The 24987-nt window shown below is 35.5% G+C and overlaps 2 protein-coding genes across 2 annotated transcripts in view; both read left to right on the plus strand.

Annotated features, from left to right (window-relative positions):
• Window positions 1-5341, plus strand: part of MED14 (mediator complex subunit 14) — a 38425-nt gene extending 33084 nt beyond the window's left edge. The window contains exons 21-23 of the mRNA XM_089643476.1: window positions 2453-2710; window positions 3695-3843; window positions 4855-5341. Of these exons, the coding sequence (XP_089499602.1) occupies window positions 2453-2710; window positions 3695-3843; window positions 4855-4969 (522 nt within the window). The 3' untranslated portion in view covers window positions 4970-5341. The remainder of the gene's footprint in view (window positions 1-2452; window positions 2711-3694; window positions 3844-4854) is intronic.
• Window positions 5342-12635: 7294 nt separating this feature from the next.
• On the plus strand, window positions 12636-23100 carry LOC149414692 (peptidyl-prolyl cis-trans isomerase-like 3). Its single transcript, XM_089643091.1, has 4 exons — window positions 12636-13064; window positions 19113-19211; window positions 19646-19764; window positions 22213-23100. Exons 1-4 carry the CDS (start codon window positions 12924-12926, stop codon window positions 22337-22339), a joined length of 486 nt encoding a protein of 161 aa, XP_089499217.1. The 5' UTR covers window positions 12636-12923; the 3' UTR covers window positions 22340-23100.
• Window positions 23101-24987: the final 1887 nt, after the last annotated feature.

Below are 24987 nucleotides of genomic sequence, written 5' to 3' on the forward strand. Positions count from 1 at the left end.
TTATGTGCGGTATTCTTAGCACGAACCTTCAAAAATATCCGATCAATAAAAGCACATGATTATAAATTAATGCATTAATATATATTCTATGGAGAGCACCTCCTGTCCTTAGCCTATATTTCTCTTCCACTAATTAGTTTCAAGACACAATCAAACCCACATCTAAGCAACCTCATATGCATATATATAAATTATAATTTGCATATTCCTATACAAAGCATAAATAACATTTTTTTTTTTGACAGTTTGATAATGCCTTCAGAGGGCGAAACAGCTGTCACGCGTAATAATAATAAACTGTTTTTATTTAATTACCTCTTGGATAAAATGTCTCTATTGAAACTTTCAGAAAGAAGAATAAGCATAGATTTAATACTGTTACAAAGAATACTATTTTAAAATTGACTGTCCCGAATTACTTCAATGTATCAATATCCATGTTCCCAAAAAATCAAGCCGACATTTCTTACTAGCCCAGCTACACTACTCGCGAAGTTGATCGAAGTTGACCGAATACGATAGTGTGGGCACGAACTTCACTTCGCTTCGGGCAACTTCGCTTCGCTTCGCCCGACTTCCGATTGTTGTCGGTAAATGCGCCCGAGTCAAAGGACTCGAAGCGTCACGGCATAAATAAACCAATCACTGATTGGTTGGACTGAGTTACTCGCGAAGTTGCACGAGTGTGTGGGCACGCACTTCGAACTTCGGCTAACTTCGTCGAGGACTTCGTTGAAGCGTCGAAGCGAGTAGTGTAGCGGCCGCTTTACCTTTTTACTTCAATAACACCAGGACACTAGCTTACCAAAATTCTCCGATTCCGAGACTTCACAATCTCGGAAACAAATATTCTGATCTGGGTGATATATTTCATTTGAAAACTAATCAGTATAAATGTTGTATATTCTATCACTTTTATTCTTCTAGACACAAATATACCTATGTACCCACATAACTTCTCCGCTTCTACTATTTTGTTTTGTTGAATCTTTTAAATTCAATTATATGCGTGAGGATTCATTTTTTCCATTATGTTTACATTCTTCTTTATTGTATCAATTTTTAAGTGTTTACTCTGACACAAAATGCTAGTATGTTTTTTTTTAAAGAAAAGCCCACTAGGACGTTATTCACTCGAGGGATAGCTACACAAATTTGAGTAATTTAAAGTGAACTTCCCACATTCAGCTAATATTTTTAGTCGCCAGCTTAATTGCTTCTATCGAATACCAAAACATGTCGCTAACATTTGTCTCATTGAATATTCTAGATAATATTTTATACCGTGAAGTCTGTGTGTAGGCGCCATTTTAAATTGTTTTCTAAAACAACTGTTTACATGTTAAAAATTGCATTTTTGAATGTGTGTGACTATAGACATTTCCAGTGGACCATAGACAACATACAGAAATAGTAATATTCAATATAAAACCAAATAAGTACAAGAGCAATTTCGGTAACTGACATGCAGAATTACATATACATATAACTTCGTACTGTGTACCTATTTTCTTTCTTTCTTGTACAATGTTTCAGACATACCTGCCTACTAATCTACTGCACTGTTGACGAGTATATTATATAAACTATGTAAATGTAATAGCCCTTTAACGGGCAATTAAATTAAATTCACATTTAAAAATAAATAAATTATATACATTGTCTTTAACCTCTCAGACAAAGACTTTTATTTACTATGTGATCCTTTGAGAACTGTCAAAACGTGATAATTTTTGTGTTATTACGAGTTTTGCTAAAAACTTCATAACTCACGTTTTGGGAAACGTAGCCTCATTCTAAAAAATATTTTGGAAAGATTATGAAATCCACTATCGCATTGTGTTGTTATACGTAAATATTTGCGTTTCTAAATATACATTTTATGAAAACGTCAAAAATATGTAAAAATCGCTTACCATTATTTCAAAGCCGTGAAAAATGTACTTTTTTCTGAGTATCATAAAGAAATAACACTTTATATATTGAAGAAATATAATTAAAAACTATTAGTCACCTCAAAATATTAACCATCCAAACTAAAATATTTTTAATAAATTATTTAGAAACGCAATAAATTATGAACGAACAAGATGACAGATTCAATCGGCTTAGATAATGCACCTCTACGTTCCATAGATATTCTTGAATACAGACGCGTAGCGTTATTCATTATCGATACTCTGTTTTTTAAATCATGGCAATCCGTATACTAGTGATGGAAATAAATCGATTTTTGTAAAATCTCGCGCGTTTACGTGAAAAGACGTTCTAATGTCTTGACCGCTATTATCATATTTACGTCTTTTGACGTTCTAATGTTCTGAGTGGTTAAACCACAGTCAGCAGTATGTGTCCATATTAAAATTCGGATTTTTGAGCGCGGCCAAATCCAAACTCCCTGTCTAAAAACTCTATGTTTCTTACAAAATAAATATATGACCTTTTTGTTTAGGTGATGGAGAAATACTTTGAATCCCGAGTAGTCTCACCTCCTTACAAGCCCAACTCAGTGTGGGGTTGGGGTCGTGCCTGGGGGGCCCCCCCCGGGGTGCTGCGGGACCTTGTGCAGCTGATGCGCAGGGAGCTGGGGGGAGCGGGGGCCGGAGGGTGGACCCTGCAGTGGGCGCTGCGCATACCCCCGCAGGCTGCACCCATCGTACCCACTAGCCAGCCGGCTGTATTACTGGCGAGGAATAAGATACTGCTGTTTGTGAGTAGTACATTATAATGTTTTGTTTGTGTAGTTTATAAAAGGTGTTATTTGATAGCCTCCGTGGATGAATGCCGCCTTGGCTACGAATCCGAAAGTCGCAGGTTCAAATCCCGGCGTATGCAAATGAATTTTATTTAATTAATTTGTGTTATTTCACAATTTATTCATTTTAAATAATACATTATAGTATATTTGCGGCACGTTCCATAGCGATAGATACTTTCAGTACCGCCCTGGTGAAAGACCACCACAGAGAAGGGAAACGTTACTTAAAACATTACTGTAAAATAAATGGCTTTAGCCGTGTATGGTGACCAGATCTGAATAGCCAGATATTTCTCTCATCTCTCATTCTTCCCCATCTCCTTCACCTCCTCAATTCCTTCAGCTTCACAACATAACCCAATTAGGGATGCCGTAGTCTCACTGGCTCCAGTAAGTAGGGTGCAGTTGGGACTCTTGTGCAGTACTTACATAATTTAAAAAAAAAATTATGTGAGAGTATGGGCATGGGTGCGAAAATGAGCAATCTGAAAGTATGTTGCTCAGGAGCGGTCAACCCCTTAGATCAAATGGTCTTTGACACTCATAATTATAAGACCACAAAAGTTGGTGTAGTATATAAATCAAAACAACTGGTCTAATCCCTATTTAATTTGAATTGACTGGTCAGTGGCCGAGTTGGCATTGTGTCTGGGTCCCACCCAGATGTCGTGAGTTTAATTCCTCGGCTGGCTAAGTCCTCCATCACACCACAAGCAACATTTTTCCACTTACAGTGATGGTGGTAGGAGATTTTAAAATTATTGTCAGGTTATTCGTAACCCAGGAATGTCTTTCTGTTAAAAAAAAAAAAATAATGCTACCAAAAAATAGTGACATCTAGTCCATACTATACCATAGTCCCACTGGTTCCAGACGGTTGGGATTAGTTGGTACTCTTGTGCGGCATTCACATAACGATGTGTTTCCATTTTGTAGTTGTGCCTGAGCCGCGGAGAGTCGCAGGTGGTGCTGCCGCTGGTGTACGATGTGGGAACTAACGTGACGCAGCTGGCGGAGAAGCGGGATCCGGCGGCACATCACGCGCCCACTTCCCTCCTCAACCAGGCCTCCGTCTTGCTCAAGAGGTTAGTCACACTATCGCCTTTGTATTAGGTGAAACCAAGTCTGTGTTATTGTGCGATTGGTGATATTGGAATAAAATAATTATTATTATAATGCACGCTTATTACTACATATTTATATCGGTAACTGGACAACTCAACACATCTAAAAAAAGTGATAAAGTCATGGAAAGTGATGTAACAAAAACTAGGTTATGTAGGTTAGTTTTTGTCTACGGCCAACTCAAAGCATTTTTAAGAAAATAAATCATATGAATTGAAATATATTTAAAAAAAAATTGTTACAGTAAAATAGAATTCCATAACTTATTATTATTTAACTGTAGTAATATAATTCTGGTTAAATTATATTGTAAAGTAAAAAAATAACATTATATTAAAAATATTGAGAAATTTAAAAAGACTTTATTTTCTTGCCGCCATAATGGCGGAACTCGAGTAATACGGCAAACCATACATGCACTTGAGTGTTAATGCTTAAAAGGAGTGTTAAATTGTAATTGTTTTGAGTTACTTGTATCATGGTACCACTTATATTGTGCCTACTTGTATATATACCTTTCTTACCCTTCATTGTGTTATTTATGTACTACATATACTCTTATTATACTCCTTTGTACAATTTACTTATAATAGTGTATCTGTTATATCTCTGCTTACTTGCAGATTTCTGTGTTGGGAACTCTTATGAAAAGTAAAAGGTTCTTTTACTATATTTGCGTTTATTTACGTTACAATAAATAAGTCTGGATTTAGCTACACTGTTCATTACCCGAGGGTTGGTAATTCTCTGTTTCTAGAAGCTTGTTGTCGGGCAATAATATCCCACAGGCAATTGCTACACTCTAGCGACATCTGTCGGACTCTGGAGTAAGCTTTATGACTGGTGCCATCTATCGCTTGAAAACCCAACTTATTACCAAACATCACATGTAAAAGCTTTCACGACGCTGATAAATAATTCATGAGGTTACGCGTATAAACAAAAAGCTCTAATATCAATTTGTGTTGTAGGTTTGTGGAGTTTGGCATGGTCCACGGGGAGTGCTCGCTGTGGCCCGCCGTGCGCGATCTGCTGTCCAACCTGTCGGCGCCGCCCGATGTGCCCACACTGCCGCCGCCCCCCTAGCATTTCAACCGGTCACTGTGAATCCAGACCACTGCAGTGATCTCCTGTGTTCTCACCCGCTAAACCAATTATTCAATCGATTTTCCCAAAATGAGGAACTGTTAAAAACATAATAAAACATTTTTAACTAGGTACTGACCTACACGTCATCATTCTTACACATTCATCACCAGAAACATGTGAACACATCGGCACAGGTTCTCCTTGTGAGGTGTTCACAAAACAATATATTATATAAATCATTTACAGTACACATAATTCTTACATTATGTAATATCATTATATACAATCCATGTACATATATATCTATAAGGAAATGTTTATACTATAATTCAAATAATTTAACAGTTAAATAAATATAAATCTCCACAAAACATCATACAAAAGTATAAATGGTCTTATTACACTAGCGACCAAATTCTTGTACAAATATTAAGAAATCTAAGATGTTAAATTCCCAGAAATCTGAAACACAGCTCTTCTTATATAATATAAGTGCATTTTTCTGTTATTGCTAATTTATATTCAAGATCAAAAGGTCAAATTGACGACATCAGTTTTCTTTCAAATCGGTACAGATCACACTTCTACGCATTTTCTCTCCAGTGTTAACACCTACCATAAAGTAATGTATGTACTTTTTTCTCAGATGTGAAAACACATAGATTTGAGAGAATTCCATGTCCAGCAGTGGGGTAAACTAGACATGATTGCCCTCCCTCACTTTGATTGTCCTTTTATCACTAACCTTTGTAAATATTTCACCAAAATATTAGCAAATATCTCTGTTAGTTTAATGGGAATCGGCAGAAACAGTCACATTATTGAAAAGTCTAATCAGATTTTGTGAAGCGCGTCGAAGGTTTTTCAATTTTGCAAGTACAATTTCTTATATTATCTTAATGTTTCACCTATTATTAATGACAATAAAACAAAATAAATAAGTGTATTATCTTCAGCTTGTTTTATTAACGAATCATTTTTATTGAATCACCAAAGTGGGCTAATTCACTGTCATTAGTGGGAATCACTATTAACAAGTGGCCAATCACTGTACACTTGAAAAATTACACTGTAAAATTTTCATTAAAGGCATATAATAGGCAAGGCAGATTTCCGAAACTACCAAAATATGTTTATTATTAAATCGCTAGGTGGCAGTAAGGGTGCCTTCACCAATGTACAATATTCAACATTATACGTGAGTTATGAAGAGACATATAGATATTCAAGTAAAAAAACAAACCAATAACAAAATGTGGCTTGTTTATGGAACTTACTATTTTGGTAGAGTATTTAGTATGATCTTTTTTACAAATGTTTCATCATTTGCTTGTTATTGTAAATCATATTAGGTTTGAAAAGCTGACAATAGGTTTTTAAGTTCACGATATTATGTGAAAGGAGGAAAGCAACCGTAAGCGGCGTTTTGCACCGTTAGCGGTTGCTTGGTTCCTTTCGTGGTCGCGTTTCGTTAGGGACTGAAGTGTGGGTAGGTAGGTAGGTAGGAGTGAGCGCTATTCCATTATAAACGGTGTTTGGGATCTCATGGTTCAAGTAATCCATTAAATTATTATCAATAAATTTTACATGTTATTTAATGTTATCATGTTATACATTTTATTGTTACTGTATTTGTAATGTTAAAGTGTTGCTTTGCTTGATTCTCCGTAATGGCAATCTTGTATTATTCTTCTTATATATTGACCTCGAGAAATAAAATAAAGTTTTTTTTTATTTTTCTGTGTTATTTAGTACAACTAAACAACAATATTTTTTAACCATGGCAGTAGCTGTCGTGCAAGGCCGCAGAAAACCATGACGAAACTGCAGCGACACTCACTCTTTATTTTAATAAAACAAATATAATAATGAGAGTTTATTCCAGAATGTACAAAAATAGTACAAATATTGACAAAATAACAATGCATTCATACATAGAATGGAACAGAAAAGAAACAAAAAATAAAGTATATGATAATAAATGTTCATGGGGGATATTTGACAGGCTCCTGTTTCGTTTGAAGGCCATCAGGGGGGACTCCATCCAGGCAACCATGGCAGTGATGATGGTATTCTTCGACTGGCGTAGTCTGCGCCATAAGCTTCCCCTGCGGTGGAACAAAGGTTTATTTTAATATACACAGGATGTTAAGGGACGTACTTGACTTACTTTAACCAGTGATTCCTGACATTATTTAGAGAAAAAATGTAAATAAAATTTTGTTCTCCTGTGACTTTTTCAAAATGTCACCGGAAATGTCACATCGAACATCGAAAATGTCACCGGTGACCGTAAATTCATTTACAGTTTTTACTGCCAATAATATCAGGATTTACTGGTTAAAGTAACTCAAGTACGTCCCTCAACACCCTGTGTATATGTTTAATACATTAAATAAAAGGAACTTCAAGGAAGGGTTAAGTTAGAAATAATTCCACTGTGCCCGCTGATAGATGAGTTCTTCAGGAAGTTATCTAAAATCGTATCATATGACTTATCACTTAAAAAGGCTGATTTTACCAAACTAAAAATGATCCGGCGTGAGATGGTAATTTTTGGTTTAATTACCAAAGGTGTTCTCACAATTTAGACAGAGCGTAAAGACAACGAATTCTCACACACACCTGCATAAAGAGCGCGCCAGAACATCATGAACTTCGTGCTAACCGTTAGGAATAAAAACGCATATTGAATGTTGGATTTTACACGTTTCAAAGAATTTGACACTTGAAAATATACAATGCGACAAATTTATATGAAAAAAGAGAATTTGTGAGTACTTACTGTTTTTGCAGCTTCTTTAGATTATTGCAATGCTTCAAGTGAGTCGGTATTCTACTTTTAGACCCATTAATGAAACATTTTGATGGCATTTTCGAAATATATACGCCGTGAAACAGGGAGCGATAGTTTCACTACTGTTCACGGGGGCTTCTCACCCGTAATAAGTAAAATACTGTGAAATGTCTTGAAAATTTGGTGCAAGATGAAGTGTTTATTTAATTGTTAATATCCACAGATATCATAACGATAATAAGAGGCCGTACTTCTACAGATGTGTGTATTATGTATATACATATTTTAAATTAAAAATATTGTGTAAAACCGTTATTAATGCGATAATCATGGATCGAAGTTTTAAAAGTGGGTTGTATGGTGTATCAATGTTTTTATTTTTTATAGTCGAATGCCTACAACAACTACAAAAAAAAATAGGCAGACTGAAAAATAATAGTCCATTAATTGGTATCAAAAAATATGAAGTCTGAGAATGACATACGAAAGGTAGTATTAAGCCGTTTTCCAGCAAATCACCATTCTGCCCACAGACATAGGAATTAATAGACGAGAAGATAATGGCGAGGGGTAAAATCAACTGTTGAAGAACGAAGGGCGTAAGGCTGACTGTGATTCGTCAATAAATCAATCTGACAGTAAATAGGCATCTCGCATTATAATATCACCATTTACTTCTTAAAAGTAAAATCTGCTTTTGAATGAATAGACATTTTTACATGGGAGCGCAAATTACTCGCCACGTTATGAACAAATTTGCGAAGTCCAAATTCGGCAAAAAAATTCGGTTCTATTTTCAGAGTCGAATATTTCGTTTAAGTATTTAGTTAAGACACTTTTATAAATGTTCATAATTTACTTCCCAGCAACCAACCAGCTTTGTGTTTCGCGTCCAGACGTTTCTCGATGTGATAGTATATGTTTCTAAAACTGATCTATATTATACGATGTGAATATGCTTAAAATAAAGTAAAATAATGCTTATATATGGAATGTAATACGACAATTGGGTTAATTCTCTTTTTCACATCTATTTTTACAAGTTTTCATAGTACAAGTCAACATTTTGCCGTGTTATTTCGTAAAATGAACCGATGATGCCTCGACCATAGTTTGCACAAGAATGATGACGTCACGTTTTCAAATTTCACTTGAGGCCATACGCGAGCACAGCCGGCTCCAATGGAACCGGTATGGGGAGTGGGGATAATACGCTTTTAATCACTTAGGGCAGGTCTACTAATATTCATATGTCTATGATTCTGCCCTATAACCCACTCTTAAGTTATGGTAATATAATTTAATGGATATAATTTAAGCACAATTTATTTTTTATAATTTAATATATAATTTAAGGATTAGAAAGGTAATTAATTGAATGCTATGCAACTATTTATTGTTTTCTAAATATGGTAGGTAGGACCAAACCTACCTACACCCATTCAAAGTAAAATTACCTTAAACATGCAATCATTATATTTTTCCCATATTTGCTTTTTTTTAGCTATGAAAACACATTGATTTGAGAGAGTTATTTATCCAGCAGTATATATTAAATGTTGTAATCTCTGGGGTTTCTCACAAACTCACTTATTAAAAAAAACTCCTGCTCAACAAAACACTAAGGACGGGTTGTTTCGGAGAATCTGAACAATTCATCAAATTTCAACGTTCATTTTCAAGTTCTGTGAAAGACTTTTTCAAGTTCTGTTTTTATTTCAGTTTTGTCAAACAACTAGCCTACAATGATATAAAAACAGAACTTGAATAAGTCTTTCACAGAACCCGAAAATGAACGTTGAAATTTAATGAATTGTTCAAATTTTCCGAAACAACCCGTCCTTAGACTTTTAACCCCTATGAGACGGATGAAATTTAGTAAATTTCTCAAATCCAAATACAATATTGAACATTTTAATAGAAATAATAGACCACTTCTATAGTGTCAACTGTTTTAGTTACGAATTTTCATTGACACTATAAAATACATCCAAAACATTTAAAACTTAGCTTTACACATTGCAATGCACCTCAAGTTAGTCATTATTTCATTGGACTGCAAATGTAGCCAGCCACACTATAGGGGTTAATGTGATAGATTGACAATGGGCTCTGATATATTAATTAGCAGGTGGTTGGAATAATATGGACTCCGACCTTACATTTATCATCCCCTCGGTCTCTAAAATACTCGACAGCTAACGCCATCTATGAACATAACACAATATACTAATCTACGGGTGATCTTATACACTAAAGTCAAGGATCAAACTAATACAAACCATAGACATGTAGAGATCTCAAAAGTGACAAGCGAAACATACTTTCATTGTTGTACTTTTGATTTTCGTCTGTGCACAATATGCACTGTTTTAAAAAATCATGTTTTTACCTGTCACAGGTGATATCTATATAAAATAGGTATTTAAAAACACATGTATTCGAATGCAACATTGTGTTAATATTTCAAAGAAATCGGTAAAGAGCTTTCAGAGATTTAAGATTTTGAACAAACAAATAGTTGGATAGATTTACAAACTCCACGGAGATTTAAGATTTTGAACAAACAAATAGTTGGATAGATTTACAAACTCCAGAAGGAACCTGACCTATCGGTCAGGCTCTCGGGACAGCCTGACGTGTTTTTCGTTGGTCTCGCTATCTTTCCCTAATTTATAGGGATATTTAATATAATCCACCGTTAAAAGTGTACATAAATGTTCCTTATTGTGTTGCGTGAGTGCACTCATAATAATTTTACCATGACAGGTGTGGAAGTATGACGATTTTTAAGAATAATTAATAATATTATTTATCCCAAGGGTGTAAATGCAGTGTCAGTGAGCCCAAGTCTGGCATGTTGTCAAATTACCAGATGTGGATGTCCCATCGGCCGTCTTAATAACCTCCCGTGTCCCTCGCCTACCCTGCACCGAAACCCCCGCAGCCGCCACCATTCTCGCCTTCACCGGCGCCGTTATGGACATCTGTGGGCCATATAGCCTGTCCGTGTTTCGGTCACTGAATCGCCCAAGACCATCGCCCTTACAAGATGACCCGTACAAGAGAATCATCTGGCGATTCCTGCACCCCCGCTGCACAACCCCCGCGTCCCTACGCCCTTGGAAGGACGAAATCCAACTGAAGCCGCGCCCTTTGTCTTCTGTCGATATGCAGTAATACTTTCAACAGTGAAATGACGTATATCTTAACGGGAGGTACCTTTTCATACTCACATAAAATAAAATACGGTGACATTTATGAAATCTATGTGCTGCCAAGGTCTGTTATCTATGTGAGGATATTGTGTCAGCGCTTTATCAGCAGCAGACACATACCTGAACGGATAACGAACCTCGTGCTGACACTGTTGGTGGACGCAGTGGAGTCTCTCTCGCTGCAGCAGCTGGTCCAGTTTCTTCACCACCTAGTATTCTTGCTGCGGAGTCTCCATCTTCTTTATTCATCGAACGTCACAGCGGTGCTGCCAAGGTCTGGTATCTATGTGAGAATATTGTTTCAGCGCTTTATCAGCAGCAGACACATACCTGAACGGATGACGAACCTCATGCTGGCGCTGTTGGTGGACGCGGTGGACTCTCTCGCTGTAGCAGCTGGTCCAGTTTCTTCACCACCTAGGATTCTTGCAGCAGTCTCCATCTTCTATCTTCGTGCCACCTGTTCCTGTACTTCATTTTACTTAACTTAGCTTCTTCTTTTGTAATATTTATATTTTTTGTAATACCTGCATCAACTGTAAAGCGCCCCTGAGGTGATCTCTCACAAAAGCGGCGCTATTTAAATTATCCAAAAATAAATAAACCGCTCCAAAAATAATCGGTTCCCCAGAAAAATAATATTTGGAGATCCAGTGACTGCAGAGTCACCGGGACAGTACTATAATCTTTCAGACCAGTGTTGCCAACGGATCTTGGCCTAATGTCGCCATTTTTCAAACATTTAGTAGCCTAATGTGGCCGAATTTTAGTTGCAGTAATTCTAATGAACTCGCATAAATTCTGCCCACATATTCCCCACAAATATTCTACGTGAGCTTGATTCCCCCTTTTATATTCGAAATCCATGGGGGGGGGGGGGGGGGGGGGGGTTGTTAGAGAGAATTTCTGTAAAACATAATTCCCCACAAAAATGAGTACTCCTGACAAAATATTTGAAATCCATGGGGGGGGGGGGGGGGTTGTTACAGAACTTCGCTGAAAAAAAATTCCGCACATCCAAATCCGAATTCCATTTCGAAAAGTTCCTCACATTTTTTCATTAGTTAAAAAATTTCATTTAAATTATTTATTATTTGTAATTTGCCTTGTCTCTGAGGTAGTGAGGTAGCCTAATCGGCGATCAGTCGCCTTTTACATTTTTTCGTCGCCGATTCTCGTTCTGAGTAGCCTAAATGGCGATAAATTGCCTTCGTTGGCAACACTGTTTCAGACAGTTCTGTTCATAAATAAACCACTCTGTTCTGTTTCCCTAAATTATTTTTTTTATTTTTTTGACTAAATTCCGTGTTAAAGCATGGGGGAGAGATTATAGCAATTCTGAGAAAAATTGAACAGAGCTCCTCAAAAATTTCAAAATAATTTGTAACTTTTTTATAATTTTCCTAATATTTTTAAAAATATTCCACCGAGAACCGATTTATCAGATATATAACCTCAGTTCCAGTGATATAGAGTGGTTTATTTATGCAGTGATAGTACAGGAACCGACTCCGCGCGACTGAGACTGGAATGTCGACCATCTCTAAATTTGACAGCTTAGTTTTTAGATGGTACATCTATGGTTCTTAGATGGTTCTTGGTTATCTACATTTTCTATGGCTATGATTACAATAACATTTGTCAATCGCACTAGTTGATTTATGGTTCGCACTTGTTATTTACAAAGTTTCTAAAGATTTTAATGACAAATTACGTGAATTGAATACTCTTATGTGCACATGTGTAAAACGTTTTTAATAAAAATAGTAAAAAAGCAACCCCGAAAGTGTGAAGTTGTCAACATTTACGTACATTTTAACCTAAAATTTGTTTTGTTTTCCCGCTTGAACATAGCTTGATTACAGATCAACGAAAGTAAAAGCAATTGTAACTTAAAAGTTTGTTGTTTTAATAACGAGTGAATTGTATAAACAAAATGTCTGTAACTCTACACACGGATGTCGGGGATATTAAGATAGAATTATTCTGCGAAGAGTGTCCTAAGGCCTGTGAGAACTTCTTGGCTCTTTGCGCCAGCGATTATTACAATGGATGCCTCTTTCACCGGAATATCAAGGTATTTCAACACTAAATACTACAGATATATCTTATTAACGATGTTGTTCATTTTTACCAACCTGTTATCAATTGTATTAATTTGATGGTTTATATGATGAATTATATTGATTTGGAGTGGAGCAGTCCAAAGCGCCAGGGGTTGTGTATTCAATCCTCTGATACCTAGTAGGTACATTTTACTAGTAGGAATATTCATACACTGGAAATTAAAATTCTCTTTTAAATTAATTACATTAGGTAATTATGTACCTAAACGTCGCACTTTTAGGCACAGATTATGTAAGTCACACTTTGTTTCGACAATTACTACAAGAAACAACTATTCATATTACAAAATGGAATATTAGGTTCTCAGTTTGGGTTAATTAAGTAATTTATTTAGACCGAAACTAAACTTTCACAAATGTCTATCCATAAAAAAGCCAAAGTTTCGATAGTATTAAAAGGGAAAATTTTAAACTTTGATTGAATATAAATGGAATTTTAATGCATCTTTTACCATCTCTCCTGACATAAATAGTTGTTTCTTGTAGTAATTAAGTTGAAACTAAGTGTAATTTCCATAATCTGAGCCTATTAAAAGTTGGGAGTTTAGTAAAATATTTACCTTATTTTTTACCAATGGCATCCATTACAAACTTATAGACACATTATTGTCTCACAAAATGTAGCAAGAAACAAACACATTTACATTATGACAAAGATAGACATAGAAAGAATATGCGTGTATCAAGAAATAAATGTAGAACCAGGCAGCGTCTATATATACTTAAAAGTTGCGTTGAATACTACACTACATCACGGGTATGATTGAGATGACACTACACGTACTCGCTTAAACTGAGGCGAATCAGAATTGTCTATGAGATGATAATATTCTAAAATTCCTACTACTACCACAGTAAGCGGAAAGTGTTGTGATGGAGGACTTGGAGTCCAGCCGAGGAATTGAACACACTAGGCCTGGGTGGGACCCAAACGCGATGTCAACTCAGCCACCGACCGGTCATTCAAACCAATATTGCATTTGTATGCCTTTCTTGAAAGAATCAAGTTTTTTTACGATTATTGCGTCATATTGCGTATGTACAGGCACAAACAAATAATTTGTCTTAACACACTTTGATCGGGTTATTTTTTCGCCGGCTGACCGCTGAAAACGGGCGAAAATAAAGGTCCCGCGCGAATTTCTTTAATTTGTTTTAAATCGCTATATCTTCGTAAATGATGGAAATATTTCAATAAAATTTTCTACATACTAACTCAGCATACCCAAGCTATATAATTTGTAGCTGAAAACCAAGTATTATTTCTAATGCAACATAATAAATCGAAAACAAAGTCATTGTTGAGTCATTAGTATTCAATTTTTTAAGTATAAACTAGGTTTCAATTTTATAAAATTACAAATTATTATATTTTCACCAAGCCCAAATCATTATAAAAACAAAAACAATTGCCACTTCTCAAGTATCGTCAGAGTAACACATTATTACTCATTGAAATACCACGTGTGCAATTGCCTCTCGCACGATACAGCGGACCAAAACCATCGGAACGTGCTAATAATATTGGTTATTTTTTCAAATGAAATTTAAAATAATCACTTAGCGTAGAATGCTTCTCGTATTGCTCACATAATATTGTTTATTTTTTTCACCATACACTATTAGGTTTAAGTTTTTAATCACCTTTATATAATCAGTTACAGTTTACGTCTAAAAATTGTTCATCTAATATTTCCTTGTTCTTCCTCCATATCACTTTCTTCAGAATCACTGAACTATAATGGCATCACTGACATTCTTCTCCTACAAGGAATTTCTTCACTTCCACTAGATTCTTCTCTTTCACTATGGAATTCAGGCAAATAATTACTAGAACAGGCAGATAAATTATCTTCGACGATTTCGTTATCACATTCGTAATTTTCAGAATCCATTTTGAAAGGTTTGAAAAAGCAAATATAAATATTATCTCCTCGGAACACAACCGTAGGACAATTTGCTTTTTAAAAACTGGCATGCACTTGTAAATATTTATTATGGTCCGCCTAACTGTGTTTGCCGATACCTGCTATTTTTAAATGCTCGACACTCTCCTCTCGCTCGCACCTAGAAGTTGAGTGGGTGCGGAACAGAGATAGAAAGATTTGTTTCGGGTTTCATGGTCATAAAAACCCTGGTTCCAGGAATTAAATTATTAGAATAACAGAATATGTTATCTAAATTACTTATTTCGTTGATCTTCAAACGCAATACCTATCAAGTGTCAGGTGTTCATTAATAATGGCCATTTTAGTTGAAATATCGATGTACACAAAAGACTCCAAGATAAATACAAAAAAAAAGACTTGCATTGCAATTTGATAATTATGTACATATAGTTGGGACCTTTATAAAGAGATTGGTATATGTATAATGTTCATAAAAAAACATCAGATAATTTCTTCTTTTCTGCCATTGAAATGAGGCGGGCGCAGAAGGTAGAACTACCCTTCCCGACGTTAAGCATCAATCGACCGAACGGGTAGAACTACTCTTCCCGATTAAAGTGTGTTAATATTGTAAAGCAATACCTTGCAAAAAGCATATTTTAATAAAATAAATTAAGGCAATGCCATACGTAGTAATCAGAGATGTGCAAAATGGGTACCCAAAACCATTTGAAATGCAAAATGGAAATGGGTCAAAACTTTTTCATTTGAAAATGCAAAATGGTTTTTAGAAAAGCATTTCAAATGCAAAATACCTATTTTCAAAATGCATTGAAAATGCAAAATGGTTTCTCAGGTCAAACAATTAAAATAATTATAGAATTTTTAAACAATTTTTTCACTCAATAATGGACATCAATGTAGAACAAACATATTACATGATGGTTAATCCAAAAACACCACGACTACAAATTATGAAACCACAAAAAAATTTGCTAGGGACTAATGTTGCCAACTTAAAACATAGAAACTGCTATCTAACATTTAATATTACAGCGTCATGGCCCCATGATCAGTACCTATTTGAATCAGTATTTTTTGTAATGGTATCACTCAATTGCCAGGGCTCCTACCAGGGAGCAACTTGACAAATGTAAATTATCTCTCATAGCGAGGTTGAGGACCGACTGATATTTGGGGCTTATGAAAAAAAAAAGAGTGGAGATAGTAGGAAGAATGTTGAAAAAAAGCATTTAAAATGGAAAATGCATTGAGAAAAGCATTTAAAATGCAAAGTGGGTTTTAGAAAAGCATTTAAAATGCAAAATGGAAAATACCCATTTTGCATTTCCATTTGAAATGGATTTATTTGAAATAAAGCACATCTCTGGTAGTAATGCAAAATCATGTGTTTTTGGTTTGAAAATTTGGTCGCCTAAAAAAGTTTCAGATGCTTTAATTAAATACTGCGAGTAGAATACATCTTGACCTTTGAAATAATCGAGTATTTTTTAGATAAGTCTTTTTATAAGCCCAGAAAAAAATAATGTATAAGGCCTATGAAAACTACTTTAAAGTTCAAAATCTCCTACTTACGAACCCATTTTCGGTTATGATTTTATTGTATAATGTGGAAAATTAAGTTATCTATAAAATGATCGAAAAAAAATTAAATATTTATGCCTGAACATCCACAAAATAAAATAAAAGGCACTTTTTGGCCATGTTTTTTTCCTGCATAAATCAAAACAGGCGGATGGTGTTAACCTTTTCCACTCTGACCATTTTTTCTCAGGACCAATTGGCTACTCTGACTAAAAATTAATGTTATATTTTTGATTTAAAAGTGAAATTTTTGGTTCAATATTTTCGTGGCACCCTCTCTGGTAATTCGTGTGACCATTATATGTTTGGTACATTTTGCATAAAATAGTTGTTAAATCACACCTTAAGTAACTAAAAGATAATACGTTTGATTTCAATATGTTTTATTTACATAATTTATTTGATTGCGTAGCGATAATTATGTAAAATATGGGAATAATATACAAAGAATCCAATGTAAGTCCTAGTAGAAATTCCTTTCTTATTGTCCTGTACCGGACAGGGGTTGACCGGTGACTACCTGGACCCGATTGGCTTAGGTTTTATGGCTAGTACACGGTTTCTTATTTTGCATTGGTTATATTATTTTAGATTCCGACCCTCATTCAGGAAACAAAAGATAGACCAGCCCACAACACATAAAATAGATAATAAATTTGGCAAACATTCTACACGGTGATTACAAGTTAGAGTTTTGTACATACTATAATTATAACTAGTAATTTACATCTACGACTTATATTACTGCCTTACAACTAATTTTTACAATTATTTAACATCTAAGACTTATATATAAATAACTATGCATAATATAACAATGTCACATTTTAAGTATATTTATCACAATAAATCACTCACGATTCGGTCCAATGTCATTATAAATTTATCTTTCTTACTTATTGTATTATTACTAAATCACCATCACTTATAGTTATGTATGATATTTTTCAAAGCATTCTCCCACACAAGTTTTTGGGTTTGTTATCACAATTTTTACAGTGATACCTTGTTCGTTTTCTTTGCCCTCCCTCTCTATTAGAACCGCAAACGACGCAATCCCCGTACTTTTTCTGCGCGTTAGGCATTAGGTATTACATGTAGATTCACGTGATTTAACCGCTGTTCTGGATCTACCGAATGTCTTCCTTTCCTTGTTTTTACACCTTCTCTATATTTTCCAACCAGTTGAATTATTAGCCTATCCACAAATCGAAGATGACTCATTGGCTTTTCACTGTTTTCCTTGTACAATATGTAAGCATTTACCACCGAAACTTCTAAGCCCCAAAAAAAGAGATTGCGCCACCATTTTAATGTTTTTCCTAGGAAGAAGTATAGAAGGTTGTTGCGGAATCTCAATATTCTCTTCATTACTATCTTTACTGAAATAAGCACATCTCTTTCTTTTGGGCGGCGTAATGTCACTTCCACTATCTGTATCATTACACTTTCTGTATTGGGTTGTTACCAACTTCTTCACTATCACATTACCATTGTCATTGCAATCAATATTATTAATTGTAAAAAGGTCCTCATCATCACTACTAGCGATACAATCACATTCCTCATTATAACTGAACTGCGCAGTAAAACTATCATTATTTTCCATGACGGTTAAATAAATATATTTTTTAAGTGTGTAAATTATTTAGAAATATAATAGTTCCACAAAACGCAAAAATATGGTCACAAAAAGTGGGAGTAATCTCGGAGAACCGTCGTAAACGCAGTACAACAACTGACTGTTCCGAAAATATTGGAATAAAACAAGCATTCAGTACGTTAAAATAATGCATCTTTTTTTACAAGAATATATCTAATAAACGGTAAATTTAAATGAATAAATGTTGGTTTAGACAACGTTTTGCGACCATTCTTTGTACTTATCGGAAATAATAGTTCGTAGAATGTACTTAGGTACATAGAAATTGGTGATTAAACTTATACCTGCACCGGGCCAGACCCTCTGGCCGACGGAGCTGTCTACCAAAATCGTATGGGCCAGAATGTGTGGCCTAAAGAGTGGAAAAGGTTAAGCGGGAATTTAAACCTTATCGCCATCTATGTAAGGGTTGTTATTGATAGCGGCTCTATTTAAAATATTACACAACGTAGTGCATCGCCTTAATTAGCACCATCTATGAACACGTAGATTATAACGAGCATCGCGTTTAACTTAACTATAATTTCATGCAGTCCATCCTCTCTGCCTACTCTTTTGGGAAACGTTAATTAGTATTTTATTTACTAAACTTGCAACTTGGTTAGTTTTATTATAGCCAATAATTTTAGGATTGAGAAACATATTGACATATCATTGACATAACTAACACCGAATGTAAAGATGGGTTTTCTGTGATCAACTTTCTTTGAGTCTAGTTTTTGCACTGTTAATTCGTGGTGGAATTCCATTGTAATAGAATTAAAATTAAAGTGAAAAAGTTTTTTAATTTTAATTCTATTACAACTTTCTTTGTTAATGATTTGTGTTTATTGTATGTTTAGGGCTTCATGGTGCAAACGGGAGACCCATCGGGAAGCGGGAAGGGAGGCAGCAGCATTTGGGGAAGGAAGTTCCAAGATGAGTTTAAAGAGGAGCTGAAGGTAGGATATATTATAATTCTTTCAATTTTTCACATTCTTTTTAAAAATAAATTTTAAATTTTTTAAAAATTAATCTGTTAGATTTGTAGCCAAGTGGTCCAAAGCATCAGGTTAGCACCTAGTTGTCGCTTTTACTACTATTTCTTGTGTTCAACAGCTGCGGAATGACAGCCGGCTTCTGTGTTTCCTCCATCCTACAATATGCCCACACAGCATCCTCAAAGATGAAACAGGACCTAAGTGAAATAATTTTTAATGTGTGGAGTTAGTATAAAACAAAACAAGCAATATGTACCGCTTATAATAAAAAAAAGTAGGAGGAATTACAATGTTGTTAGGTTATTCGTTACCTGAGAATGTTCACCTTTATTTTGGTCTAACGGGATACCAATTTCTAACAGTGTATTAATATTATGTCTGATTGTGTTCTCCAGCACACAGCTCGAGGAACCGTGTCCCTTGCCAACAATGGACCCAACACCAACGGGAGCCAGTTCTTCATCTCCTACTCCGCCCAACCACATCTGGACCTCAAGTACACCCTGTTCGGAAAGTAAGTAAAACATCCTAATAAAGACTATAGTAAGTTCATACACCTAATACAAGACTATCGTAAGTTCACACACCGAACACAATACTATCGTAAGTTCGCATACCTAATACAAAACTATCATTAGTTCGGACACCTAATACAAGACTCTCTTAAGTTCACACACCTAACACAATACTATCGTAAGTTCGCATACCTAATACATGACTATCGTAAGTTCGAACACCTAATACAATACTATCGTAAGTACGCACACCTAATACACGACTATCGTAAAATACAGGACGCCCAGTGAAAAATATTTTTTCTCAGGGACTATATCATATAGGGATGCTGTGTGGAGGGGTCTTAAAGTAAAGGTGGGAAGGAAAAGTAGGAAAAATAGGGTCAGTGCGTCCAGGTGAGATGTATGAATCCATCCCTACAATTGCAGTCCAAAGCATTGGTCGAGAGAGTCTCGTTGGAGAGGTTGTTACATAAAGGATTGGTAACAAGGTGTGTGGCACCTCCAGTATTTACTCAATTAGTATACTTCGGTTGCCACACCTACGCTGTGAAGACAATACCTGAGCAGTTCAAAAATCAAGCACTGGCATTCCTTGATCGACAGCCCATAGCATTGGAAACAATGCTCTATTTTTTTTTTTTTTTTTTATTTTTTTTTTTTATTTGTTTGTTATATTCCACTGTTTCCAATGCTATGGGCTTTCGATCAAGGAATGCCAGTGCTTGATCGACAGCCCATAGCATTGGAAACAATGCTCTATTTGTTTGTTATATTCCACTGTTTCGAATGCTATGGGCTGTTGATCAAGGAATGCCAGTGCTTGATTTTTGAACTGCTCAGGTGTTGTCTTCACAGCGCAGGTGTGGCAACTAGAAATGAGTCGTTCATGAGCGAACCGCACAATTGAGCTAACTCTTTTTGATGAGCCATATTCGTACGACTCCTGGTAAACCGTACCACGGCTCAATTGAACAGTTACTCTTTTTTATTAGGAGACATTTTAGAAAAAATAAGCACCATTAAAATTATCCAAGTATTAATTTTCATTATCAGAGACGTGAACAGCGTCTGACCGTCGGACATCTGGGCTTGGACGTACATGCCTACACTTACTAACTACCTAGCGTCTTATTTATCTCGTGTTACAATGTGGTGTACTGGTATCATGAGTCGTACGATCATTCATACGCTGGGAGCCGTATCGGGGGAGTCGTATTGGGCGAGCACAGTATTGGCTCCCGGCTCCCGTTCAATTGAGCCGTTGTTCAATTGGGCTGTCATTCAATTGACCCGTTCTTCAATTGGACAATTGTAAATACTGGAGGAGCCACACACCAAAACCATAGATAGAAATCAATTAGAAGGAACCACACACCTTGTTACTGATCCTTTATGTAACAAGGTCGAAGGGTCTGCGTCAACTGGCCTTTCCCAATCTGGCCCGCCGCGCAGCTGGTGAACCCCTGCTAAGTTACCAAACGTAGCTTGTCACTTGGGGTGACCTATGACAGAGGTGTTGGTTATCTAATGAATGGTTCCAATACCTGTCTCCCAAATTGTGCAGTATTCACAAAACAAATGATCTTCATGAATTGATTATTATTATTTGTCAAAATATTTAATGAACTATCAATGACAATTCAAAATAATACCATTTATACTGCTAAAGTCAAATATAATCTTAAGAAAATGGCTACTAGATACAGATGATTTATATCGTCATGTCCTACAGAAACCCTTGTATTCGGAATTCACATTTTATTTATTTTATTTTATTAATACAAGACTTAGAGGGTACGTATGGTTTTTGTGATATTTCACCCTCCATGTTAGGGATGACCCTGTGTTATGGTGGGTGAATTTTATAGTTTGAACAGAATCTATACATTACTATAATATGAAAAAGAAAAATAATAAAAATGATGAAGAGCTAGTTAGGGTTGCAAGAAGAGAATGAAGAAGTTAGAGAAATTACTAATTATAATTTTATAATTCCTCATGTAAGAGATATCGACAGATTGTAAACAAGAGGGGCGCCGGTCAGTCCGTAGGTAGCCACTATGTTCAGTGTAGGGGTCTGCTTGTCCAGTGGTGAGCTGCTATGGTCAGGGTATCCAGAGGCGGGAGTCCAAGGGGTAGCCAAGTTCAGTGCGGGAATATGAAGAGAAGCACTCAGGGCGAGTAGGAGTAGAGAGGCTGGCGGCATGCCAAAACTGAGAGAGTGCCTGCTGATGGCTGGCGCGCTGTATTTATTTGCAATCACTCCCGTGTTTGGAACAAACTACAAATTTGAACATCCAACACATTATTTTTCGGGACTGTTGATATGTACCTGCTGACAAACTACAGAGGTAGTTTAGCAGATAGATAATAAAGAAGAAAAAAAATGTTAGTAGTTAGGTAGATAGATAGTAAAATATGAACTAATTTTATTTTGTTGCTAGGGTCATAGATGGACTGGATGCTTTAGATGAACTGGAAAAGCTTCCTGTCAACGCCAAGAACTTCAAACCCCTCACGGAGACCAGGATATCCTCTGTCACCATCCACGCCAACCCCCTAGCCGCGTGACCGCTGGCCTTGGATGAACTTGAAAAGCTTCCTGTCAACGCCAAGAACTTCAAACCCCTCACGGAGACCAGGATATCCTCTGTCACCATCCACGCCAACCCCCTAGCCGCGTGACCGCTGGCCTTGGATGAACTTGAAAAGCTTCCTGTCAACGCCAAGAACTTCAAACCCCTCACGGAGACCAGGATATCCTCTGTCACCATCCACGCCAATCCCCTGGCTGCGTGACTGCTGCCTCTACTTATCCTCTAACTCTTAAGGACAGGTTGTTTCGGAGAATTTGAACAATTCTTCAAATTTCAAAGTTGATTTTCAAGTTCTGTGAAAGATTTTTCCAAGTTCTGTTTTGATTTCAGTTCTATCAAGCAACTAGTCTATAATGATATAATAACGGAACTTGAATGGGACTTTCACAGAACCCAAAAATGAATGTTGAAATTTGATGAATTGTTCAAATTCTGCGAAACCACCCATCCTAACTGTATATAGTTGCTTAGGAATATATGTAATAACTTCATAAATAAGTTTATTTCTACCAAATTCGTGTTAACCGATTCCCAAAGGCCTCCCCTCCGGACGGTCATAATTTATACTGCTAAATAAATCAAGACTGTTTATTTATAGAACCTTCGTAAATGACAATATTCGTTTATTTATTTTTTTACAAAAGTACGAGTGATTCGATGTCAACATAACATTAAAAAATTATATTAAATAAATTACATTAAACTTATGTTTTTAATGGAAGAGTTGTATAAACCTTAAGAGGAACGGCTGCGGTGCCTGTTTCATACAAAATTTTAATTTGGATTTACGGCTAAAATACTAGAGTAAATTGTTTTTTTTTTTTTTTAGTTAAAAGACATGGTAAATATAAAGTACGCATATGGATCAGATTTTCGATTTTTGCCTTAAATTATAGAATATAGGCCCCAGAAGATGACGATTTTACATGATTTTACGAGGCATCTTTGGCAATTTTTTGTGACCAAATGGAAGATATTTTTTGAAAAAATCTCACATATCCCGTCTCAGGCATATAATGAACTATACAATAAAATTTGAATCTTCACTGAAAAAAGTTTTATTTGCTTCAAAAGCCGAATTTGGTGGCCACAAATTCAACGTATATTTAACTAGCTTTTTTGTTATTGTCTCATTCGCACTTTCTTGAGTCGGGCTGGCTAGAGTAGGTGAAGCACGGGCCGGGGGGCAGGGGCCCCGGAGAGATCGCCTGCCTAACAAATACATGCATACATTCCTACGTCAATCGTCCTTCATTTTTTATTATTATTGCTAGTGTATGTATATGTGACATTCGCAGTCAGCCCGCGCGGACATATAATTGACGAATTTGTTACTTTGTTTACGAATAATATTATTTTTAAACTCCACAGTTTTTAACCGAAGCATCCCCAAATAATTTATTTCATTCAACATGGGTAAGTAATCATTATTTGAGCATTTTTAACAATGATAATTAGGTTATGAATTAGGGTACTTACGTTATTGATTTTTATAAAATGTTATTTGTGTTTTAGGTCGAAAGTGGATACGTGGTAAGCCACCCAGTATGCACCGGAAAAAGAGGAAGTGCAATGTCAAAAAGACAGAAAGAACTCGGAACAGGTGAAAATTAAATGCAATATTTATTATAAGTATTTATTTTTTACGGTAAAAATGTAATGTTTTTTTGTTGTTTTCAGTTCCGTAAATGATGTTAAAGATTGTCAGGCTAAATTTGCCAACAAGGATTTTTTCGATGCTAAAACATCGATGTGAATTGTGGGATTTTGAGCAAACGGTAAGCAAATAATTTTATTTTCACAAGAACAAACTCTCGAGAATGTACACAATAACATCAAGATACCATCTTTTGGTTAGTAGTGAGAGTTTCATTTTATTGCCGTTCAGCTTTTAGTTTTGATGACAGTGTTTTTACACATTGGTACAATTCAATATTACACCGACGATCTTTAATTAAAAGTGATTAAATTTAAGAATAAAAACCGTCCTCCATTTTTGCCTATAATTGATTGTACTATTTTGTCGAATTTGTAAGTATAATCACTACACATATTGATCATACCTTGACAGTATAATATGCGGTCTTTTGTTTTCACGGTTTGATGCCTGATTTTTTTTCTTTTAGTACCGATGTGATTGAACCCGAAATATCGTCGCAGAAAATGTCAGACGTATCACCCGACATTATATAACATATAAGTAATGCCTTTAGTTAGAAAATTGAAATTGGAAAATTTTGTGGTTGACTGACAAATTTTATGAAATTAAATTTTTAATTAAATTTTATTTATGTAATTATTTATTTGCTTATTTATATTGGAGTCTGTTCTTACTATACAACTACTACCTGTCCGACTTTTTTTTATTTTTCACCTTGTGCACATGTATTGTGTAGACTGTAGATTATAAAATAGGATTTTTTTCAGTATAAAAAATCTGGGACTAACTACCATAAATGTATTCCTCACTGCCTAGAATGGACGGAAATAATTATACCGATTCATTGAACATTTTTTAATAAAATATGCTTGTTGCTATTATTCTTGCTGTTATTGTGCTGCTATTTTTATGGTTATTTTTATTTATAGTTGTATTACTTAATTTTGTTGTTCACATAATAT

Source organism: Hesperophylax consimilis, chromosome 19 (genome assembly GCF_061612785.1).
Source record: "Hesperophylax consimilis isolate HC1 chromosome 19, BYU_Hcon_1.0, whole genome shotgun sequence".
NCBI classification, from domain to species: Eukaryota; Metazoa; Arthropoda; class Insecta; order Trichoptera; family Limnephilidae; genus Hesperophylax; species Hesperophylax consimilis.